The sequence below is a fragment of the Lineus longissimus genome, chromosome 6, assembly GCF_910592395.1.
Source record: "Lineus longissimus chromosome 6, tnLinLong1.2, whole genome shotgun sequence".
Taxonomy (NCBI): domain Eukaryota; kingdom Metazoa; phylum Nemertea; class Pilidiophora; order Heteronemertea; family Lineidae; genus Lineus; species Lineus longissimus.
In genome coordinates, this window is record NC_088313.1 from 20,821,521 (window position 1) to 20,845,655 (window position 24,135).

Consider the following 24,135-nt stretch of genomic DNA (forward strand, 5'->3'; position numbering starts at 1 on the left):
TGTGGACATAAGCAGCTGTTTCTCTAATGATTTTGTAGATGTGGCATGTCCATGATGTTTAATCGTATTGAGACCAAGGCAATGGGTGATATGAATAAAGACTAGCAAATGCTTTTATCTAAAACTCCATGTACATTTACACGAGGCCTTTCTGTACAAAATTGAAGTAAAAGCATTTGCTAGTCTTTATTCATATCACCCACTGGCTCGATATCGATATCTTGGAGGGGACATGGTTGTGACAATCTCATCCTTTTCATTGTTATTGGTCACCTGCTGTATGACCATGTCCCTGTTCATCTCTCGACAGTGAGAGGGCTGCTTGTGAGAAAACCACATCAGTGGCCATGTCCCAGATATAAACAACAAGGTTGTGGCAGCACTGGCCATCTATTACATCCATAACTTGGGCATATTGTAATGTGGCCCTGTCCTGGGTGCATACAGCAAGATTGTGACTGCAGGCCCTGTTTTGAGACTGTAGGCCCTGGAACATTGTCTGTTGTGAAACTAGCCACCCCTGTATCATTGACATCTGTGAGATGTCTGATTGCATCCATGTACCAGACATAAAACATCTGCCTTCAATGACCGGCAACATAACAACAAAAGAGAGAAATAGTGTTAATTCATTGTCTTTTATTACAGACACATGCCAGCATGAGACGAAGTTATCTACATCGGACGTTGTGAATTCAAATATTTACAAGCAAACTGACCTGTCATAACCGACAGATTTTGAGTATGAATTGAATTACAACTGATGATATAACTACAATTCAAATTGATCTTGTCACATTACCCCAATCAAGCATGTACATGTCAGTTCACCTTGACACACAAGGAACTTTAGGCTACAGAAAGGGTTCACTGAAGTTACTAAAAAAAAGAGTATATACAAAGAGTGGTCTTAAAAACACCTATCATACAAAACGTGGAAACCAACAGAAAACAGAATATCATCGAGCACATTGGTATTTACAATATATAAAATCAAACACAAATGCAATACAAATTAACTCATTATCTTGTTAGAACATGAACACGAAATCCATTGACTTACTGTAACACTGTCATCATGTTAAACGCAGTACGGCTCAATTCATACCGATTAATGGGTTATGTCCTTGAAAGGGGTTTGGAAGTACAGGAGAGGTTTGACTTGCCATATTTGGTGAGGAAGACGGCGCTTTTGCTTACAGACATACCTAATCAATGTCTGTACTCTACACACACAATACATGTACAGTGGAATGCACCTATTTTTGTTGATTCGTTCAACTCTCTGTCAAACAGCATTGCCTTAAACCTTAATTCATGATCATTCACTTTAATAAGAATGACACCAAAATATCACATAAGTACGTCTTTTCAAGATGAGTATATAGTTGCAGTCCAGGCAGCCTTGAACATGTCACTCAAATTCTGAATCCTTAGTAAGATTCTCCTAACAATGAGTCCTGCCCAGATTAGAGAACCACATTAAAAAAACATCAACAACTTTGCCACCAAACTATAAAGGACAATAGTCAAACTGGTCACAGCAGTCTTAGTTCCTGGAATCAGCAGCAGATCATGATGGATTGCATGACTTCTATGCAAATATACTTGAATATGTCGGAATCTTTGATTTAATGATCGGCAGGCATTCCTAAGAAGGAAAAGAGAAAGAAGAGAGGGTCAGTCGTATCAAGCACATCCAAGAAAGATAACATTTATATCTGCTGGGCTGGCCATGCATAACAGCAAAAGTTCCTTTCCGTGATCAGTCTCAACAAAAATCAGTTCAAAATCCTTGAGTGCTGGCAGTACAGCAATGTGCTACCTCGAGCCACCTCCACCACTTGACTGTTGACATGGTTAATCAAGTCATGAACAGTTGACAGATTCAACAAAGCCTACCTTGCCACCATTTCCTTCGACTCGATGCAGGGAATCAGATATCTTTTCGGTAAACTTTTTGTTCATCATTTGCTTTGAGATCTGAAAGACAGGATAATAGACTAATTCATAATCGTATCATTTCCTAAAAACACTTTCACCTCCTATTATAAGATAGGACATCAACTTCTTTCAAGACTTGATACTTGTCTGAACAGAAGCATAAAACAGGAGAATCCCTCAAACTTGATTCTTGATCTGTGTCCTGGTCACTCGAAGATTGCAGCCTTTAGCTCCGGTAGTTATGAAACATCTCCCGTGCATGGACATATGAAATAATATCTGTATAAGGATGCATACTTACTGATACAAGGAGATTTTTCAAGTAGGTATTCAGAGCCGGACCAACAGCATCGCTCAACTGTACAAGAGCATCGAGTCCACCCTCAAACACAGAGGGGTCGGAATGAGCCATAGCTAGTCTGATGGGATGTTGAAGTTTAGGTAATATTGGAATTGCTTTCACACCAGAGTCGGGTGTCTCAAGAAGTTCCTTGAATCCTGTTCTAGCGACGAAAGTATATGGATGGACGGTTTCTCGCAGGCCCTGGAATAAGACGGTTTGGTAACTTCAGTACAGGAGCAACGAGATTGTTTTAGTATCATTAATCGTACTGGGTGATCGAACAAACTCTGATGGGGACGTTTTTCAACCATGCAAGTAATTCTTCTGATAACAGATCACAAATTTGGATGTGAAAATGAACTATGAAACAACGACGAAGCTCCTTGCCCTTGGTCCTATATTGGTGTCCCAGGATAACCAACATACCTCAGCAAGGGTGACCAGGACTGGGTCGAAAGGCACTTGTTCAGGGACGGTATCCCAGGCTAATTTGTGTTTGACCGAACCATGGATGAGTCTGCATGGTACACCACCATTCCGGTAGACCGCAGCAAAAGCAGTCACATTCTTTTCCTTGGCATTGAACTGAAAGGAAACAACGCATTTCATTATTGCATAACAGAGGAGGACCGAAGACAAAGTCCTTAATTTAGGAAAACTCGATCAATCTGTGTTGAACTAATGTGTTGTTTCTGTAGAGCTGTACTATGAAAAGAATATTGACGACACACATACTACAATACTAACTGGATCAACAGTCTTTGGATTGAGTACATCAGAAGGACGGGGTTGTGGGCGTTTTTGCTGCACACCACCAGCAGGTACTCTGCTGCTCCCAGCAGAACCTCGGCTTGATCCTGCAGAACTTTTTCCTGAACCTGTAGAGCCATTCCTTGTCCTCGTTCCCCGAGAGGCCATTTTAAGTAAGACCAACTCGATGTCACCCCCGGAGCTATTCAGCGGATTTTCAGTTCTTGTCAATATTCTATAGTCTAGTAATGGGCTCTCTCCTACAACTCAAGATTTAAGTTTCCACCTTGTTCACATCAGCCTGAAATGAAAATGGTAGAGAACTTCATGAGAAATTGTATGTTGGTGGAGACCAAGTCTCGGGGCAACAGCCATTGCGACTAACTGACTTGACAATTGCGACGTTGCCTTGTTAGTAAACGTAGTGACTAGTGTGGCCGACTCTAGCAAAAGCCTTATGTTTCACTTCAGAACGGCGGGGGCCAGGGCTTCCCTCAGTCAGCGGACAGGTGCACCGACTGTTGGCGTTTTGTCGTTTTGCCCTTGGTGGGGGCCGGCGGGGATTAGGCTATTTTTTCATTCATTTTGTTTCTTGTCAAAATCACAACTTGTGCAGGCTACTGGACTGGAACTACCAGCTACTTGGTTTTGATCAGGAATAACGACTTTTGCTTGCCTTTTCTTCAAAAACATGAATACATGTAAATCTTCAGGAAAAAGTTGCCATTTTGTTTTAAATTGATTTCTGGGTAGAGTGCTTTCGCGCCTGCGCAAATGTTGCCAGGGAAAACCGAATCACTAAAAATTAATTCTCGGTTAATAAATATCTAGTTTCACCCTTCCAGCAGACTTTTTAAGATACTGTCAGTACTGTTTTCAAGTTCTATGCCAGTCATTATACAAAGAAAGTATCACTTTTAAAAGGGCATTGAATTGTATTGAGGACTATTTTTGTCTCGCTCATGAACATTTGTTTATGTCGGCTAAGTAAATAGTCTACAGCAGGTGCTTGCTGTTTTGACCTGTTTGACATTCGAAACGTTCAGACAAAATGAGCTAACTAATAACATTTACAGTCCTTGATGACTTTTTCTACTCATTTTTTTGAAAGCGTATAAACTATGGATGCTAATATTCGAAGTTTATTGTCGTCGGCGCAAAATTCTGGCGCTGGTAAGCACATTTGTTCTTAGAAAGACAGGTTTTATCGATTGCCAGATGCACAATTTAGAATCCATTATCGGACAGTGACTTGGTCTTCTGACGACAGTAACAAAAAACGTACTTGCCTGGTGGGAACAAGGCACTAAAGGCACTGCTTTTGTCCCAATGCCTTATGTAATAAGATCAATGATATCCTTCTGAAAGTTCAACCCTACTACTCGCAGTCATACTATTAATAGTCTACTGTCAATGTCATCATCTGTTCACTGTTGAGTGTTGTAGTATGCACCCAACAAACGGGCAGTTTTTCTGCGACGTGGGAATGACAACCTGATGATTGATTGCGATTCAACCAATCGGTGGCCTCATTCCAATTATTGAGTATTCTGTCTCCTACTCAAAGGCCTACTCTGATATCTTCTCCTCCTGCAGTGTAGTTCCTCAAGATATGAAAGAGTAAGGGCAAGCCTTATCCTGGAGGAACGAGAAATGGTTTACTTTAGTCTTGTTGTAACTTTATGAATCTTTTCTAGGAGGAGATGAAGCAGTGCAACCCTTACAGCAGGCATATGAGTTACTCAAGAGCTATGCAGAGAACAGGCTTGTGGTCGATAGCCCTGACGCCTTCAGCTCAGATCTTTATGTTCTGTGTGCTGAAGTGGCTTTCCAGATTGAGCTACCTGATATAGCCAAGGAGTGTCTCAAGATGTACTTCATGAAGACACCGCCGTCAAACCAGTTTCTATGCCGAGCATACCTCTGTCAGGCACAGCTCTTAGCACCAGCCAACGCTAATAACCCAGTAAGTGTAATAGAGAAATGGTGGATATCCCAGGAAAATAATTTGAAGAAGTTGATCAAAATTTACAAGCTTTCGTTTCTTCTATGTCCTGTGTATTCTACTTCTAGGCCAGACCAAAGAAAGACTTTTCAAATAAAATCTTATGAAGTTTACCAATGATTAGTAGAATGTTCATTGGGAATCATTCATTCACTGCTTAAATGTAGTCCTAAATCGGTAAAGAAGTCCTTCTGGACTTCCAGTTGCCCACACATGCTTTGCTGTCCAGCATAGAACTGGTTCAAATTCAACAAGGAACCAGTTTAGAGCAGTTGACCCATGCATGCCTACTGCCTTATGTAATGAGGCACCCCAGTCTTTGTAAGATTAGCATTGTCTAGCTGTCAGGATTAATCTTATTGATTCATTGACATTGTATGCCAATTTCCTTAGAATAGTGTCAAGTGAGCTGAGCACTTGGAAGTACAAAAGGCTCCTCATGCCTTTTATCTTGGAGGCAATGATCCCGAGTCATGGTCCAATGGCTTTTGTAATTGAATTATAATTGAAAAGATTTATTTGTTTTTTATTTAAAGAGATGATTTTTACATTTCCATTGTATCGAAATCAAATGTTAAAAGTGCCAAATTTAAAAAGAATTTGAACAAAAAGTTGGAGTTTTTTTCTTTAGAAATCTTTTATATCACATTTTCTTCACTTTCAGGAGCAACTAGAGAAGGCTGTGATATACCTTGTCAAGGCCATCAATTTTGCAAAAGATAACCCAAGGTAAACCCCCCCCCCCCTAATTAAGTACAGCTCCATCCAGAAAAAGAGTAAATTTTCAATATTTGACCTCAATTATATTACCGGTAGTACGGTTTCAATTTATTTAGATCTTTTGGTGAATTTGAGTGCAAGAAGAAATGTAGACAGATCCCTTACAATAGGCGACAGAAGATTCTGTGACCATCCCCACCATTGATTGTTGCTTCGCTCTGGCCACTCCCCATAAAGTTTGCCAATGAACATCAAGTTCCTCTTTTGAGACATTCTGCCAGAGTTTTGATATGCATTTTGATATTAAATAGTGGGAAGCATAAGCTACAACCTCGCCTCGATATTGAAACTCAATGATATGTTTCAGGTACCACTTCCTGGTCTACAATGCATCCGTCCTCTACTGGCAGTTCTGTCGTCCTTTCCTGAAGCCACGGTATCGTCAGTACCTCGCACAGAGTCTGCATCAGGTGGTCAAGGCGCTTGATGATATTGATGACAAGGATTACGAATGGAGAGCACAGCTCATGATGTAAGAACAAATTAGTAACTGACTCTAATCCTCTTTCTCTGTACTCTTTGCAGTAAGTGATTTCAGTAATGCCCCCCGTAATCGTTTCAGTTTCCCACATTCTGTGAGTAAAGGTTTTCAACTTGTCTCTATCATTGCAGAGCACTGATAGAGTGTCACATGGATGCTGGCAGACAGGGTGATGCGGCACACATTGCAACAGCTGCCTCCACGTTCATTAAGCAGCATGTTCCATCACTCTATAAGGAAGTCTTTGGGCTGATGGTAGGTAATCTTAAACCAGTCAAATGAGGTGCGGGGGGGGGGGGGGGTATTGGCCAGAGTATTACCTGACATGGTGGTTGTCAGAAACACTAACAGCTATTGGTTCCCTGGTAAATAAACTTGGTATTTGAAAATTACTCAATTTAATCGGTCGTTAAATGCATGCAACCCCCCAATCATCAATTATCTCTCATTGTCTCCAGGTGCGACATCAGTTGGTCGATTCACAGAAGTTTCACAAGGACATACGATCAAATCCTGAGCTCAATATTTACTACAAGATATGTAAACTAAAACTGTAAGTTTGAATGTAGTTGTCCTTAAGAAGTTTAGAATGTTTGAAAGACAGCTCTTCATTGACATCCTATCACCAACACTTCCTTTGATGCAGTTATTATTATATGAAAGCCTAAGAGTTACAACATTTGACAATTGTATGCTCCAGATATAGCCACTGGTAGTATTGTTTAAACGATGCCTACTGAACTGATATTATGCCATAGGACAAACCGTATGGTGAAGGACTTTGAAGTATGTACGTATTGTAGAAGCTCATCATTTGCTTTGTCTCCCTCTGTTATCTCTCTGTCCATGTCTTCAGGGCAATAGAGCTGAAAGACCCTGAAGTTCACATCCTGACCGAGTTGAATCGGATCCTACTTCACATCACGAAGGGAGAGGAACCACCGCGACTGACTGCAACCACTCCTAGCAGGAAAGGGGCGGGGACCCCCACGAGGGGCATCATTGATGGAGAAAGGTGAGTCATGGATGACAGAGAGGTGTCAGAAGATGATGGGGTCTTAAACTGACAAGTGAATAGTATCTAGCAGGCACATTTTAGATTGGCATCAGTTGCCATTCGTATGCCCAAAAAGAGATATCTGATAACCGGCATAGTTACTCTCATGTAGTCTATAGTTGAGCTAGGACTCTTCTTTACAATGGTCTGTTGGTAGCTGATGCTTCTTGGGGAAATGGGATGTCGCCCACCACTGGCCGCATCTCGGGGGGAATGGCGCACTGTAATGTCACACAACATATTTGACATAACTTCACCTTGCAAAGGCATAAGTACAAATCGGTGGTAAAGTGAGAAGTTTGATGCCACGACTGCAGGTATCTGAAAAGGAATTGATGGTCTCTTTGCTAAGTATGCATGTTTTCTTCCCATCAAATGTGCGATATTCTGCTCGAGGCAATAAACACTGTGGTTTCGACATGCAATGGATTGTGAAATTGGTGTATGTTATTATAGCGGAGCATCACATACAACTCCAGCCATTGTACAGCTGTACAATGATACCGATCCTGTGTGGTAAGTGACCTGTGTTGACCTCTGCGGTGCGTTACTTGTAATGATTGTTACTGTTCTTCTGTTCTACTGTGTTGAGGAGGCAGAGTGATAGAGTCTAATCCTCTTGTGATTAGCTCCACACATGTGATGCCCATTCAACTCTTTGCCTCCTCTGTTTTTATGCCTCTTTTTATTTCAATTCTTGACAGTTGTCTTTGAATTTTGAATTGTTGCGTAGATTTGTTCTGAATGTCCTTCTGTCTCCTTGTGTTGTCTTTCAAGACTTGGCATCTCCAGTTTTTGGCATTGCCTTACTCTCTGAGCTTACCCTGGAAGTCTGTGGCTGATATTTCTGTGGTCAAAGACAAGTCTAAATGCTATTTCAGTGCCACTCCGAGGAGGCTACCAGAGAACTTAACAAAAGCCCAACTACCCAGCATTTCAGATGAAAGCCCTGATAGGTAAACATTGTAGAGACCATGCTTCTTAGATCCTCCCTGCAGAATCCTATAGTTTATTACAAGACTGTTGTACAAAGGTTTGGTACTTGTCAAACAAGCTGCATACCTCATAAAACATATGACTACATGGCATTTCCTATGGCATCAGCTTAAATGATCAACATTGAGTTTCAGGTGCTGAATTTGTTTGTCCATCTTAAAACCTGCTTTGTCCTGTATTCTGCTGTGAAGTACCATTCCAGATTCTTACCATTTGCAACAGAATTGCATTTGGTTGCAGTGCTTCTAAAGTCCACTTTCGTGCCAATTTACCAACTAATTTCCCAAGCAATAGATATCCTTAGATATCATCCCTTGCTTTACAGTTAAAACTAGTCAGATTCAGTTTTGACCAGAATTTTCATATGAATCTGTCTCTATGCTATATTACGACATAACATGCAGCGCGCATATTTTGTGTGAAGGGCCTTAATGAATATCCTGTTTGCCAGTTCACAGAGTTTGCCCTCTGGGACCTTCATAAGAAGAACGTCCAGCTTGGGACTAAAGAGGACACGTACCCGAGTGGGTAGTCTCACTGAGTCCACGATGGTATTCGATCCAAAGTTCCCTGGGAGGTAAATACTTCTCAGAAATCAGTAGCTTGGTGGTTGCACATAATATACAGCCTGGTGATTGAAATGGTAGATTTTCCACGCGGTTTGTTTCCTTAGGGTACGCTGCCCTCTTCCAATGGTGCACACCTCGCCTAGGTCCAGGTAGTACACCTTTCCCTCCACAGAAAATGTAGGTGTGCGACGATAATCGGGTGAGGTTTTTGGCACTTTATCTGGGAGAAGAAGTCCCTTTATGAGGTTAAAGGCCCAGGTAGTTTCAACATCCAGAGGGAACTTCAAAGCCCTCTCCATTGTGTGACCCTCCCAATTCAGATCAAGTTGTTTGTCCTTAGGGCCTGAAGTATGTACCGGTAGATCTAATTGAAAAGAGAACTGGAAACAAACCTTAGCTACAGATTGCCGTTAGAATGATTCCAGCCACAGTTCACCTGCAAAGTGATGGTGGTGGACAGATTTGCCTCCTTTTTAGATTTCCCAAGACGAACCCTTTACTAATAGACAATTCCTTTCTTAGTTTTCAGCTGTTGATACCTGCTTCCTGCGTTGTGTTGTTGCTTGCGATTTCTTTGCTTTGTTTAGCTTTGATTTGTTTTGATTTAACAGAAAGGTTGGGTCAGCTGGTCGAGGGCTTAGGACTCCAACACCCACGTTGGTGAAACTCCCACTTGATAGCCTGGATAAGTGAGTCACGTGACATCTAAAGGATCGGCCTAACATCACAACGTTTTGTCAAACACCCCTGTTTCTAATTGATTACAAAATGGATAAAGTTCATATTTCCTGTCAATGCCTTTGAATTTGATATAACCATGTATAATGCACCAAGTCTGACTTTGAACCTGGGCCTGGGGCTGAACTGTCCCTCTTCCCAGATGCACACCTCTAATCTTATTGTATTAATCATCAGGCTTTAATGTTTTTCCCATGTGCCCATCAACAGTTCATTTCACATTTACCCTTTCAACAACTTCACATCCTAATGACACCAGTATTTGAAAGTCAAATAGATCCAAAAGCTGAACGCTGTGAGTCCTGGATGGGAAAATATGAAATGAGCTGTAATTAATTTGCACCCCCTGACATGGTGGCAGTTGACAGATTGTGTTCATGCAGGCTTAACATCTTAAGCACAGCCAGTGTGATATTTGTTGAGAGAAAGTTCACCAATGTAATAGATTTGTTTCAAAGAGTAGTAGTGATCAAGATATTTCAACTGATATCTATTATTTACAGTAGCTTAACTTGGCTGAGTCTTTCATCAGGCTGTATCTGATACTTTATGATTGATGATCAGATGTAATACTGTGTTGTTTGAGTCCTTGCTTCTGATGCATCTATTTCAATTTGAGTATAATACTACCACAGGTATGTATCATTAAGCTTTCATGCTGAAAGGGATTTAAGAAGGGAACGGCAATTCTCATTTTGTCTGTTCTCTCTTATCCCATTCTGTTGTTTTATGTAGCTCATCTGGTGTGATAATGATCTCTTCCAGGCCGAACCTACTCTTGGAGTTGGCGCGTCTCTGTCTCGACCAAGAACAACCAGACATGTGTAAACAGTGCATTGAGTCTCTCAAAGATTGTATCACGATGGTAAGAAATCCTTCATCGTTTGAAAGTGCCATCTAAAATGTTTCAATTTTCTCTTCTGTCACTCGCTCATTGAGCAATTCTCTGTCCATTTCATGAATCGAACATGAAGCAATTCTTAAGCTGTGCAATGAAAGTCCCATAACACGCAATACAGGACTTTCTTGCTACGTGCCCAGTGGATGCCAACAGATGCAGCACTTGACAGTTTGTTGCGCAAGGCCCCAACTGTGCTTCAGTTACTGTGACTGTGACATACTTATCATTTGTTGTATGTTGAATTTCACACTTCAGGACCAGGGTTTCTACCTTGAAGTTGAATTCCTCCAGGCTGAGCTGATGGTGAAGAAACTGGCTGATAAACAAGAATCGTACCAGAAAGCTGCCGTTGAGGTGAGACCCTTGTAAAGACAAACTATCTTAGGCAACACAACCTGAACAGTCTTCTGTAATTCAAATACATTTAGGTCAATCAGTTATTTCTTCACGACCAAATTTCAAAATGAGAAGTTGTAAACAAGTTGTGTTTCATCCCCAGGTGCGCCTACAAGCCATTAAGCGTTGCGAGGAAGCGTTACAGAATGCCATCCGCCAGGGGAATCCCAATGTGATCCAGGCCGGCTGCGTTACCCAGTGGAACCTTTGTCTGCCACTCACCCAGTCAAACCTTCGCCAACATGTGCGCAAACCACTCACAATGGTTGCTGATGGACTGGAGGAAATTCAGAGGTTCGTACACTTACTCAGTTATACCTGTTCATTTTCCAGTTATCACTTTGATCACTTTCTCAGTCTTTGAAAGCAAACAATTGATTAGTTTGCTCAGTAATCGGAGGATTGTATAAAACGCATCTCTTTCTGTACAGTGTAGGCAGTTGTATCATTGGTATCTCATGCCTAACATCCTCCTCAGTTTTATCAGCTGAATTCAGGTTACTATGGTCTATGTGTTCTCTACATCAACTCCAGCAATTTCCAATCTTTCTCTAGCTTGCTGGTGCTGCTGAGGTGTCAGGTACACACCGAGTTGGCCAAGTGTGAGGAGGACGAGGAACAGATAGAGGTGGCCATGGAACATCTCAAGAAGGTAGGCTTATTTGGCTGAGTGAAGTCCAGAATCTATTAGGCTGTTTAGAGTCACCTCTGAAAGTTGGCTGAACACAGATATCCAATCATTCCCTCATTGAGCACCACAAGTAGACGTTTTTCAAAAAATGGTGATGTTTTGAAAACATGTCATAGATGTTGATATCATCCAAACTTCGGGACCTTTCTTCCAGGCTCTATCTCTTGATGATGGTGGTGCGTATCGTGAGAGGCTGGAAGTCGCCCTCCACCGCCTTGAACTGAGAGCTGAGCTGTACAAGCAGCCAGAAAGAGCCGAAGACCAGGCCACCATGATTATAGAACAAGCTAGGAAGTCAGATTCGGGCACGATTAGGATGAAGCGATCGTTGCTTTGCCGAGCTGGGGAAGCCTTGGCTCCCGATGCATTCCTCCTTGTCTTAGACAGCGAGAGTGAAACAAAAGGTTGGTGGGGAGACCACACAAATTGGCATGAAAATTATAGAAGAAGTGTGGAATGTTGATTGATGTCATGAACATTTGTATGTTCCACACTCAGCAATTTGGATTCTGTGCAAGTTCCTTAGTAAAGGGTGTCAATGGGATGTATCTTTTAGAACCAGGGAACTGAAAACTTTGAATGAATTCAATCCATATTAGGTCTTTACTCTCTCTCTGAATTTCTTCCAGCTGGTGGGTCTGAAGGCAAGGGTCCACTGACCATCTTCAAGAAGCTTGCAGCCAAAGCTCGTCAGTTCATGAACAGTATAAGCAAAGCAGAAGGTCATCTCAAGAGATTGGGGAATGAAAACGATCGCGAGCGGGCCCAACTCTGGGCTGATCTGGCAAAGACTGCACGTAAACAAGAAGTGTGGGACGTCTGCCGAGTTGCATCGAGGTTCTGTCTCCTCTATGACGATGGGAGGTGGAAGAATGTTGTGCCTGTCAGAGCTGAAACGTTAGTGATCTTCACATTTATTGAATCTTTCTATATGAGTTTGTAGTGGATTCATTGCCTCCTGGTTCTACTGTTACACCATGGAGGGAAAAGCTCAAGACTCAAGATGAAACCACTACACCCATCTGCTGAGATGTTGTGCTTTAGTCAGACTGTTGGACACTGCACAGAATCCCTGCTAAATGTGCAAGCATAAAACCATGATTGTTTGTAGCTGATTCTGCTCAGACTGATGGTCGCCAGCGCGGGGAAACTGCCAGTCAACAACTGCTTAGAAATCATTGTGACTACTTCATGCACTCGTCTATTTCGTGTTTTCTGTATGTTAGAAGAGGTCTCACTGAAATGTTGCTCACTCACTTTTGCTTTCAGGCCAAAGAGACGTCAACGGCTACAGACCCAGGAGCAGACGGCACCAGATGCAGCAGCAGACGGCGAGGACGCCTCACCACGTAACATCAACCGCCAGGCCAGCAGCCGGCCCTCCACCCCAACACAGCTGATTCCTCTCTACGAGAAAGATCTGGTGAGGACGCTCGCTGAGGTCAACTTTATCAATGGAGAGGTGAGTTGGACATTTGGTTTTCCGTCTTGTGGATGCACGATCATAAGGCCTAGCTGAAGTGAATATTGGAATGAAAGGAATCGTTATAATCTAGCCCTTTCATGTTCCTTCTACCTCGGTGTGCTTACGAAATAGGTGATAACTGGAGCTGGTTACATTTCATTTCAACTCTTGACTTCCTTTCAGGCTAGTGTGCACTTGTTGCGATCAGAAGGCATCCAGTTAGGTGACTCACCCATCCCACCTGAGGACAAGAGCAAACGACCAAAAGGATACGTCGCAAAGAAACCAGAGGAAGATCCCGATTGGCTAGATTACTGGTAAGTTCCTGGAAGTCTCTTGTGCTGGATCACAAAATCAGTCATTGAATGATATTCAAAGCTATAATTCTCTGTATACCTGAAGGTGTATGACTGTCTAGCTGAAGATTTCTTTTAATAAACAAATTCATGCCTGTTGTTGCTTTCAGTGATTGGATCAAGATGTTATCCGACACAGCCACCAACAGTTTCCTAAGGAGCATCGACCTTGGTGTTGAGTTGAACGAGTCGTGGGTCGTCTGTAGTGCTACTGCCTATTTATGGAATTACAACAACCATATCCTGACACAGAACAGACACAGGGAGATCACCGATACTCTCCACGCTATGTTGGATGGTTTAAAGAAAGTCGGCCATGCTGGGTAAGACACATTGTTGACAAATATACACTCTGTTGATAAGTTGATGCTGTTCAAGACAACATTTTCATAATGAACTCATTCATATATGACAAAATCATCTTTCTTCCTTCTTTCAGTGAAACTTCTCTCTTGACCAACATCTGTACCGCACTGGCCTATGCCAACCTCCAGCCGTGGCTACCGGCCCCTGCCCCTGTTGAAACGGAACAGAGTGAACCAAAGGCCCCAAGGGATAAGTCACCACCCAAGTCAGCTGGCAAGCGAGGCAAGAAGGATGCACCATCACCTATGAAGATGAAAAGTTCAACAGCTGTGGCGATCAGCCCTGATGCTCAACCTGATCTCAAGAAAGCTTTGGATGTAAGTTGTCAGCTGTGGTCTTGTGTTTAAGTCTGTGAGAGAGATTGGGTGACCTTCTTTGCCAGCTGTCTTGGTACTGGTTACCTCAATACCACATCACAAATACTATTCGTTCTTTCCAGGCTTGCACCTATGGTCTGGACGCTACAAAGGGTGAAAACCCAGCTGACATTGTGCCGATCGGTATCCGTCACCCCCTCCTCCAGATGTGGGTCCTAACCCGCCAAATGCTGCAGCAACAGATATCAAAGATGTTGGGGACGGACGATTTAGAGAATATGGAAGGTCAGCGTCCGATGACGCGTGCACTGGTGGCCTTGGAGATGCTCACACTCAATGGGAATGGCATCATGGAGTTCAAGGAGGGCCCAGGACTAATGGAGGTAGGACTGTGAAAACTAAGATACGCAATCCTCTTCTTGCTAGGCTTGGTAGCATTACTGTTATACTATAAAGCTTCTTCTATTGGTCTCTGTTCAAAGAGGAATAGATAATTGAATAGCTCCACCTGTACTTGTCTGAAATGTGGCTGTGTAATTATTGAAAGTGTACCAGACTTTACTGATGTCGTTTTCATTTTGCAGACCATCAACCTTGTTGAACCTTGCGACTGGAGTGATAAACTTGTTGAGCTACAAGTGTGGACCAGGCTGGCCTACCTCGCGTATGAACTAAAGGACCATAGCGCCGTGGTGAAGACAAGTAACCGTGCTCTAGAGTTTGCTGCCAAAGGGACTCAGAGGAAGGACAGAAAGTTGGATAGGTGAGCACAATACAACCTTGTGTTCAGGTTTGCTCCAACTCTATTGAATCCATGTGCATGAAGACTGGCTAATGGGGCTTGGCATCTGAAGATCTGGCTGGGGGGGGGGGGCAATACTCCACCAGTAATAATCCTGTCATAAGACTAACCAATGGTAAAAGTTTCAATCAAATCCCCACCTTATCACTTTTTGCATGGTCTATGTGGACTGACGCTGTTTTGACTAAGACTTGCTGTTTATTTCCAGTCACAAGTGTATGGTTGAACAGGAGATGATGTCCATAGCAAGCTGTTTATTAGGTCAGAGCTTGATGGAGAACATGCTTGGCAAGAACGCCATCAGAAGACAAGCCATGGAGGCTTTCCTAAACAGTGCAAGATACGGTCATACTGCCGGTAACTACAAGCTGGTCATCAATGCCGCTCGCCATTATTGGAATGCTTGTATGGCGCTGGTCAGCCAGCCAATTGAGAGAGAGCTCCTTAAGGAACCAATCAGAATCATCCTTGAGTGTGTAGCAGATGTTGCGGCCCAGGCAAAGAAAGAGGCAGAACAATTGGTGAGGTTTCTATTATTATCAAAATGGGGGAGGTATAACCAGTCTGATCTTGCGGGACTTTAACTTATAGCCCAGTCTTGATTGAGAATGAGAGCTCAGAGGCAACCAGGACAATATCAAAGTCTATGAGAATATTGAATATCAAGCTGTATAAAATCTCAAGTGGCCAAGACATTCTTCGTATCTCTGTCTTGGGGCACTACACTTGACACTGCACTTCAATTTGTTTTCATGTTGAATATTTACTATTTTGTTTTCTCCTCAGGCGGCTTTGCCCGGTGCCAACCTCAAAGTAGCTGTGGGTGCCCCCGGTGGGCCAGCAGGTACTGCTCTACCAGTAGGTATCCCTGCCCCTCCCACACATGATACATCAGAGGATCTCACTCTTAGGGCTGCCCTCTATGGTGTACTCTTCCAGTCATACTCAGACAAGGTGAGTTTTCATCAGATTTTCTACTTTAAACCTGAAAACCCTATTTGCAGTGACTGTTTGATCAGACAGCCATGTTGTTTTTGGTGACATCAGATTAAGGCTGTGTCATTATTGATCTTTTATTTCTGTTAGGGTGAATGGGAAGAGAGCATCAAGTCGATGGATGAAGCAGTCAATGCGATGCCTCGTACCAACCATCGCCTCCTCATCTTCAAGCACCGGGTCATCATCAAGGCAAAGCTGGGCCGCAGCGTGCAGATGGATATCCAGAAGTTCAGGGACGAGAGCGAGGACCACGTGGCCAACATGTGGCGGCGGGTGGCACTCTGCTCGAAGGAGAAGATCGCTCAACTCGTTGGCTATCAGAATGCTATAGAAGCTCTCTCTGTAAGTAGAGGCATATTTCCATCATCATAGCCTAAGATCTTTGGTTATCAGAATGTCATAGGAGCTCTCTCAGTAACTGATGAATCTCATTTTCATGATCGAGGCCCCAAACCTGTGTGGTTCCCAACCATTACAGACCATTTCTACCATTCTATTGCAGAATATTTCACATTCACTCCTTAGACAGCCAATCCTGCTGAATGGACCACCACTGAATGATAGAAGTTACATCATAGACATTGAGAGAGAAAAAACGAAAATGTTTCTTTTCATTTTCAACTGATCATCTATAAAGACTAAGACAACTTGGGACAGTCATACGTTTGTTAATGCTATTGATATTTCTGTTTCCAGGTGCCTGCCAATGACTGGCAGAAGTGCGACTACCTCATCGAGTTTGGCCAGTGGCTGTACTGTAACGAGTTCCCTCTGGTGGAGGCGATGGATCAGCTCGAATGGGCCGCAGACATCCTCCTCAACATGCAGTTTGAGAAGGAGAAGAAGGAGCCATCAGGTACACTGCATGCTGCAAGTAAGCTGAGCTTGAATACTCTGCATGACTGCTCTTTGTCATTACTTCTCTTGACTTTCTCAGTCTTTGTATAAGGTTTAGAAGTGCATGACTCACTCCTACTTGTAGAAACATTTCTGCTTCTTAGTAAACTCCAGTTTTTCTAAAACTACATGTTGTCCTTCTCAACTTTACTGTGGTCTTTCTTGGTGACGAGCTTCACCCTGCATTTGGAGTCACCTTCAACTCTGTGGTGACTCAGCTACTACCTCAGAGAAGCCAATCAATGGTAAACCTAATACAACTCTCAGTATCTTGCCTCTCCTGAACATCATAGCAGCATGCATAGTATTTCACTCTCAACTTACTTACTTTTCTGTTTCTTCCAAGTTGTATTCCTGCTTCACAGTCCTTTTCAGCTGTTTTCTATTCATGTGTTAGAGTTTCACCTGTGTTTCAAATGCCAAATACATGTATTCCTTGCTAGGAAGTTTCATAAAGTGTATTTTGTGTGTGGAGTAACTTGCCACGGGGACATCCTAAAACCATCATCATGCAAAGTTTATGTGTGCTGAGATGGTATGATGGTAAGTTTGCAAGGAGCGACGAACCTTGGTAGTTTCCCACTGTAGTGAAATGAGACCCAAATGATTCACCACTGCACTATACAAGTTCACTTTAGTGTGTTCATTTTGCAATCAATTCACTTTGCAGGTTCTAGAATAGCATCAGCTTGTAAGTTTATTACAAGGTTTCATCTATACATCTATCAATCATGTTCATTATCTTACTCTCGAGAATTCTAACAATGTTATTGCAGTTTTTCTTGTGATATTAACAAAGTGACATTTGCAACATTTCGATGTGTTCTGTTTAATCCTATTGATCCAATATAACTTTTCAAGCAAAAATGTGGTTCAAATTACTAGGTGAGCTGCCTTTTGAGTTTTAAGCACCTTCTTCATTGCAGCCCAGTGCACTTATATTGCTGAAATGAGATCATATTAGGATACCCAGTCTTCTCTTCACAAGCTTATAATGAGAGGAAGAGAGAGAGCTTCTTACATGTTCTTCAATAGTTTACTCCTTGGCATGTTGGTTTTGACATTTCTGAAATACTTGGCACAGTCTCAGCTCAAATTGCTATGGCCTGTGATCAACACACAGCTTTTTTGCTAGTTCTCTTTCCCTAAACCTTAAACTGGAAAGATAGCAATGTGATATTCGCCTGTTCTAACAATGGAGTCTTCCTGGCCAGTTCAAGTTAGTTCTTTATAACCAGTGAACATGGTGAATCAGATACCATTCTTTCCATCTATTTGCAAAAACATTGGACCTAAAAAGTGTGAGCCGTCGTATATAATGTCTTGCATTTTCAGGTGTAATTTCTTCATGAAAGATGAAAGTGTTCAATTACTTCATCCTTGGCCTGTGCAGCAGTGTTTGTGATGTTACAGTAAAGATTGAGCCTGATCAACAGGATAAAAACTAAATCAAAAGCATTCGTCTTCATCATAGAATTGTGTTCATTCCCACAGCTAAAGGCAAGAAGGGGAAGAAATCCAAGACGTCTGTCGCTGAAGGGAAGAAGGGAAGTAAATCAGCCGTGCAACCTGCAGGTAAAGGGGACAAGGCCATCGCTGAGGAGGCCAAGGACCATGGTCGTAAAACACCTGATACAACCGCGGCAAGTGAGAATGAGAGCGAAATCAATGCAGCAGATTATATCCCTGTTGTCAAGAAGGCTGTTATAGGTATGTGAAGTCCTGCTGTTCAAAAGTAGTTCCTGTTATTCCATTGTTTAGCTAGAGCATGCCTTGAGGGGGTGTTGGCTGAATCATAACTGTACGAGGGAAACTGGGCCCTGTGCTAGAGCATGCCTTGAGGGGGTGTTGGCTGAATCATAACTGCACGAGGGAAACTGGGCTCTGTGCTAGAGCATGCCTTGAGGGGGTGTTGGCTGAATCATAACTGTACAAGGGAAACTGGGCTCTGTGCTAGAGCATGCCTTGAGGGGGTGTTGGCTGAATCATAACTGCACGAATCCAAGAATAACTTTCTTCTGTTCATTCCTATGCTTGGATGTTTTCATGAGAATAACTTGCACATAACAAAATCACCCCTGTGGATTTACCCAAAAAACTCAGGTGACCAAGCAGCGATAGAACAGTAATAGCACTTGTACTAGCTTTTCACTCATCTGAATCTGCTCCTCTAACTCTGGTGGTAGAGGACTGAAAAGGTTGCTCAGCATACTCTCTCAATAATCATCACTCAGCACTCTAACAATAACTGATTGTCATTTCTTCAAAGGTGACAAGAATGTGATTGGTAAGTCAGGCGTGTTGTACAGTACATAACACACCTATTCAATTCATCCTGACCTCATCATTGTTGTTGTCTATTGCCAACCTCACTGTGTGTATATTCTGAAGTTCAACGTGGAGTCTAGAGATTCCCATTCAATGCAGTCCCTATTCACTGACGAGAAGTATCAATATCCTTACCTCTCTGCATATCACTTTCAGTAACCAATGTAAGATATCATACCTTCCTCGACCAGCGCGTTTTTTTGTTTCTCTTCTTACTCCTGTAAATATTTGTGTATTGCTCTCTGAAATCTATATTGTGTGCACACCTCACTCGGGGACATATCTTAGAGGAGTCACTGATAGACTTCTGTTTTGTGTATCTCAGGCTCTAAGTTTGATCGGGTTATTTGCTAACATCGTTTACAGTAGCGAGTGCTATTAAAATCCTTCATTGTTTGGGTGGTATCACTTTATTATTTGGACCAGACTATACCCATGTTAGGTACATAGGTAAGTTTTTAGCCAGAGGTCCACATATCATGCGATGGCGTTTCTAATTCAGCCAGCTTAAGTTCACCAAACCTTCAGCATTAGTGAAGGCTCTGTGGCTGAGGTTTTGTGATGTGCCATCTTTCATCATCTCATGTCCTTGCCGGTGTCATTGTAAGTTAACATCTTGTCATCATTGGCAGCTTTGGGGCTTTATCTTCAAGAAGCCATATCTTCAGTTAAGGAGCTAACAAGTATATTCGACAGCCTACTTTACAATTTTCAGGCTGTCTCCCTAGCAATGCCTCCCTTGCTCTCAATGACCTGAGTGACATCCAACAGTTAGAGACATTGTTCAGAACCCACACCCTGATGGTCCAGGTCGCCGGCAGGGACTCGCCAAACTTTGCTGACTTATGTCTGACGGCTTACGGTTACATCATTAGAATGTGGCAGGTAAGTGGTACGTTTTCTCTGGCTGGTTTTCGATTGGCGACAGACGTCACATGACTGAGGTAGGGCAGTACGCCCAGACAGCCAAAGCAATGTCACTTTCTTCATGAGAAGCACTTTGAATGATTAAACCCCAGTTAGATTAAGCGCTATCGAAGTCTCATCTTACACATCTCCTTATTCCATCTACTCAGGTGTCAATGGCCGCAGCAGGGCCAGTGATGAAGGAAATCGCCAAGAACCCACCCCTGGCAGAGGCTGCCAGTGGCAAAGGATCGGCCAAGAAGCCTCCCAAGGGGAAGGAGAAGGAGCCAGTGAAGGAGAAGCCCAAGAGGAAGGGACCGCTAGACCACGTGCCGCACTCAACAGAAGAGTGGGCAGTCTATGATGTACCTGATGAAGCTATAGAGGCCTTCAAGCATCCTGACATCAAGGGAGCTGGCATCAATGAAAAGACCATCAAGAAACCTGTAAGTCTGATGTCTTCTACTCAAATTTCAGGATAATCCACTTCTCTTTATCATAAGTTTTCGATTTAATCTACCGTGGCAGTCTTGGATGTCATCGTAGAGTATCAGCTTCAGCAAAGTCTTCAGCAATTGTTTCAAAATGTTTTCTTTTAGACTCTGACGTTCCACTACTTGGAGAAGCTGATCGGTTTCCTCCGAGACATTGGTTACAACCACCTTACCCTGCCAGTCCTAGCCTTCGCCGAGCTCCTCTCGCGCCACGTCATCAAGAACCGTGCCCTCAACACGCTCGTCCACCTGAGGTCTGCTGAGGTGTGCATCGAGTTGAATCTTCACAATGGTATGACGTTCCATGAGAAACTGGCCGGGCCTCCTCATATCAATGATGAGGAACAAGCTAAGTAAGTTTGCAGCTTTCATTCTAGAGCTTCAACTCACATCTGATGTAATAATTCCAGTCTTGATATTAGGGAGTTGCCACTGTGTACAAACACATGGCGTCTAGTTGACAGGAGCCTTTCATAGCTCTGCTATCATTGGACAACTCTGTCTTGTTTGGGTATACCTTGTACTTAGTGAGACATGTGATGAAACGTGTCTGCCCGCAATGAAAATAATGAAAGAAAGCTGTAAAATGTTGCTGATCAGTCCAAGGCTGTTGGAACTTCTATACTATAACTCTTCTTGTCTTGTTTAGATGTCGTGAGGAGATTGCTGTGTGGAAGGAGAAGCAGGCCCAGGTGAAGAAGGAGGAGCTGAGAGTGCGTGCCTCTCTGGCAAGCCTCGCCAAGGAGACCAAGACCAAGAAACTACCCACGCTGAAAAGTAAAGCAGACCTCAAGGTAAACTCGTTGTGTCTCTCTCGAGAAGATTTCCTGAGCTACTCTTAGCTCTCCTCATGTAGCTATACTGCTAACCTGTTCATGAACCTAATGTGTGCAAACTGATGGTGTTCCCACGCGAGGTTCTCCATGGACTCCAACCCGGCTCTGAATCACAGCACTTCTTACTGAGCATCCCCACCATCTGGGAGTTTTCAGGTGTGGGGCCTTTTGAGCACCTCTTTGTAAACTCTTTTGGAAAGTTAGCAATATTGATCTTTGTGTGGGACGGAGAGGAATAGTCTTTGGAGGTTTGAACTGTGCATGTACTGAACCTTCGGGTTTCAAACCTGCAGTTAGTTCATTAAGCCAGCTCTTCTTTCCAGACTGAGGAGAATAAAGATGAGGAGAACACAAACCACATGGGTAAGAAGATGGGTGATGTGGTGATGAGGGAGGTCTGGACACAGACTGCTGAGGTCCTCATTCGACAGGTTAGTAATGAAGGATCGAATCTGAAAACCATTGCTCAAAAGCCCATGATCAGAAACATGATACACAAGTATGCCTTAGCCTTTTAGAAGACCCTATCCCCGGTATTAAAGAAAGAAATGACGGAATGTATTGCTGCCCAGTGGGCCATCATTCATGTCAATAGAAAAGCAAAGTGACATCTCTTGATTGTTGCACTGCTTTCACTCGGGCATCTCTCTTTCAGGGCATGTACAAACCAGCTCGGGACATGTTGAATGAGGCCCACCAGGCTGCTATCGCCTTTGAGGACAAGGCTCTGATTGCCCGCATCCTGTTCAACTTTGGTGTGATGGCGTATCATGAGGCTCAGTTTGGACAGGCGGCTAACTTCATCAGAGAAGCTCAGGTATATTGCGGGATTCCTCTTTTACACTGTAATAGTGGGCATCATCTGAAAGTCATGTCTTCATCCATCCTTTATCTTAAACTATTGAGGGACCATTGATGGTAAACTTTCTGTCCAGTCCAGTGTGTACTTGTTTGACCAATGTGTTCAAGATACATTGTGTACTATTTTGACTCAACCATCTTTGCTATAAGAACCTGCTGGTCTTTTGGACATCAGTTTTTTATCACTCGACTGAGTATACTCTTGTCTTTACAACCCGTGATTCTTGCAATAAGACAGCTTGTTTCCTCCACTTACAGATGACCGATCATGGTGATGAGATGTTCTGGTACAAGATGGTCTGCCAGACTGTGGAGGCCATGCTTAGAGATGTCAGTCTCAAGGAGCCCAAGCGACAGGCTCGTGGCTACCTCAAGTATGCCCTGTCTGTCTTCTCTGATGTCTGTGATGACCGTCTTAACAAGCTCAGCATCACTGGGTTCATCGTAGCCAAGCTCGAGGCAAAGTAAGTCTTCAAAACTCAAGTTAAATATGCGTATAGTTTTGCACTGATGTCTGATATTCTGTGAATCCCAGATGATTGACAAAGTCACAAGACCTGTCCATTTCTAATCTAATCTTACAATGACGATAGATCAACAAAGAACTTCCTGAGATATCCTACATTAATCTTTTCTCATCATTAATGTTCAGGTTTGCAAGTATCCAGGTTGACATGGCCAAGGAAAAGATGCAAGCCAGTATCTTCAGGAAGGCTCAAGAGAAGCAGTCACTTCTGTCTGCTTGTCAGGTATGCATCTTGTTCAAATGGGGGTCGATATCCGAGTTTCTTGTCTACTTGTTGGGTTGAAACAGGTGTCATTGTCTTCTGCTGATAGCAGTCTTCTGGCTCTCTGAAAATTTGAAGTGTGGGAAAGCTCACTTTACTGATGTAGATAACTATCATCAATTTGGTTTGACCAATTCTTTTTCTAGAAATTCCAAGACTGTACAGAGCGTCTACTGAAGCTGTGCTACCTGCGAGATGCCATCCTGGTGATGAAGGAACACGCTGGGGTCCTCCACTACCTGGCCAAGTACAACTACACCGACCAGGAGGAACAGCACCAGCTCTATTTACAGGTAATAAGGCAGCTGTTGTACTCCTCTGTCTAGACACTGCAAAGGTGATCCTCATTTGGTCATGGAGCACTCAGTCTTGTCAACAGTAACATGATGAGAAAACCTTCCTTTTTGGTGCTTGGTTGATTCTGATCTTGACCTTGTGTTTCTTTCAGTCTCTTGAAGTAATGAAGGAAGCGGTCCGTCTGTCAGACCATATCCTCTATGATGTACAGACACTCATGTCTATACAGAACGTAAGTAACTCCAAGCTTTGCTAACCTATGCCACAATTGCCATTAATGCCATTACACTAAGTCTTAACGATTCAAATTCAGCCAAAATCTAACCTGGTCACCTTAGACCAAATGCACAACAGGCTGCTTGTTCCCATGCAACTTTTACGTTCACTGTCGTGGTTTTCTTCCACAGAACCGTCACGTGAGCCTGCCCGTCCAGCGTGAGGCGACTGACACCAAACTGATGTGTGCTGACCTCATGTTGGACATGTTCCAAGTGTATGCAGAGGAGGACAGGAGTTTGAGGGTCAACGAGACAAGGAAGGGATCCGTGCAGAAGGTAGGTATTCTGTTTCATTTGACACTCATGCTGTGTTGAGTACGCTCCCTTATCATCTTAGCTTGTGCGTACTCCCTGGCCCAATGCAGTGGTCGGCTGACAAGCAGGGCTGTGCCTTGAAAGAAAAATGTGTTCCACTGTGTCTTATATAACCAGCTGTTTCTCAACAAGGTTACGGGTAATTGAAGAATTGACAGTGACAAGCCTGACCCTTGACT

General features: G+C 43.1%; 2 protein-coding genes across 7 annotated transcripts in view; one reads left to right on the top strand and one right to left on the bottom strand.

The window, feature by feature from the left end:
* Positions 1 to 628: 628 nt before the first annotated feature.
* On the bottom strand, positions 629 to 17,195 carry LOC135489812 (PACRG-like protein). Of its 2 annotated transcripts, none has more exons than XM_064775369.1 (6): positions 17,178 to 17,195; positions 3,035 to 3,338; positions 2,714 to 2,872; positions 2,246 to 2,488; positions 1,903 to 1,983; positions 629 to 1,651 (listed from the first exon to the last, which is right to left on the bottom strand). In XM_064775369.1, exons 2-6 carry the CDS (start codon positions 3,203 to 3,205, stop codon positions 1,595 to 1,597), a joined length of 711 nt encoding a protein of 236 aa, XP_064631439.1. In that variant the 5' UTR covers positions 3,206 to 3,338; positions 17,178 to 17,195; the 3' UTR covers positions 629 to 1,594. The 2 variants fall into 2 exon arrangements, with proteins under 2 accessions (XP_064631439.1, XP_064631438.1); XM_064775368.1 differs by lacking the exon at positions 17,178 to 17,195 and adding an exon at positions 3,714 to 3,775.
* Positions 4,057 to 24,135, top strand: part of LOC135489810 (cilia- and flagella-associated protein 46-like) — a 29,232-nt gene continuing 9,153 nt past the window's right edge. Inside the window, exons 1-38 of one of the 5 annotated variants that reach the window (XM_064775363.1) lie at positions 4,057 to 4,210; positions 4,735 to 5,003; positions 5,707 to 5,771; positions 6,130 to 6,294; positions 6,435 to 6,558; positions 6,762 to 6,856; positions 7,160 to 7,318; positions 8,242 to 8,316; positions 8,808 to 8,933; positions 10,429 to 10,528; positions 10,820 to 10,918; positions 11,064 to 11,254; positions 11,516 to 11,612; positions 11,806 to 12,055; positions 12,281 to 12,548; positions 12,921 to 13,113; positions 13,300 to 13,433; positions 13,583 to 13,795; positions 13,912 to 14,155; positions 14,278 to 14,538; positions 14,740 to 14,918; positions 15,166 to 15,478; positions 15,744 to 15,911; positions 16,044 to 16,298; positions 16,653 to 16,830; positions 18,348 to 18,563; positions 19,123 to 19,140; positions 19,897 to 20,066; positions 20,258 to 20,533; positions 20,687 to 20,934; positions 21,231 to 21,375; positions 21,741 to 21,848; positions 22,073 to 22,234; positions 22,537 to 22,742; positions 22,931 to 23,027; positions 23,213 to 23,359; positions 23,515 to 23,595; positions 23,771 to 23,917. In XM_064775363.1, the coding sequence (XP_064631433.1) occupies positions 4,159 to 4,210; positions 4,735 to 5,003; positions 5,707 to 5,771; positions 6,130 to 6,294; positions 6,435 to 6,558; positions 6,762 to 6,856; positions 7,160 to 7,318; positions 8,242 to 8,316; positions 8,808 to 8,933; positions 10,429 to 10,528; positions 10,820 to 10,918; positions 11,064 to 11,254; positions 11,516 to 11,612; positions 11,806 to 12,055; positions 12,281 to 12,548; positions 12,921 to 13,113; positions 13,300 to 13,433; positions 13,583 to 13,795; positions 13,912 to 14,155; positions 14,278 to 14,538; positions 14,740 to 14,918; positions 15,166 to 15,478; positions 15,744 to 15,911; positions 16,044 to 16,298; positions 16,653 to 16,830; positions 18,348 to 18,563; positions 19,123 to 19,140; positions 19,897 to 20,066; positions 20,258 to 20,533; positions 20,687 to 20,934; positions 21,231 to 21,375; positions 21,741 to 21,848; positions 22,073 to 22,234; positions 22,537 to 22,742; positions 22,931 to 23,027; positions 23,213 to 23,359; positions 23,515 to 23,595; positions 23,771 to 23,917 (6,294 nt within the window). In that variant the 5' untranslated portion in view covers positions 4,057 to 4,158. The remainder of the gene's footprint in view (positions 4,211 to 4,734; positions 5,004 to 5,706; positions 5,772 to 6,129; positions 6,295 to 6,434; positions 6,559 to 6,761; positions 6,857 to 7,159; positions 7,319 to 8,241; positions 8,317 to 8,807; positions 8,934 to 10,428; positions 10,529 to 10,819; positions 10,919 to 11,063; positions 11,255 to 11,515; positions 11,613 to 11,805; positions 12,056 to 12,280; positions 12,549 to 12,920; positions 13,114 to 13,299; positions 13,434 to 13,582; positions 13,796 to 13,911; positions 14,156 to 14,277; positions 14,539 to 14,739; positions 14,919 to 15,165; positions 15,479 to 15,743; positions 15,912 to 16,043; positions 16,299 to 16,652; positions 16,831 to 18,347; positions 18,564 to 19,122; positions 19,141 to 19,896; positions 20,067 to 20,257; positions 20,534 to 20,686; positions 20,935 to 21,230; positions 21,376 to 21,740; positions 21,849 to 22,072; positions 22,235 to 22,536; positions 22,743 to 22,930; positions 23,028 to 23,212; positions 23,360 to 23,514; positions 23,596 to 23,770; positions 23,918 to 24,135) is intronic. The other 4 variants (XM_064775365.1, XM_064775364.1, XM_064775366.1 and 1 more) reach the window with 4 other exon arrangements.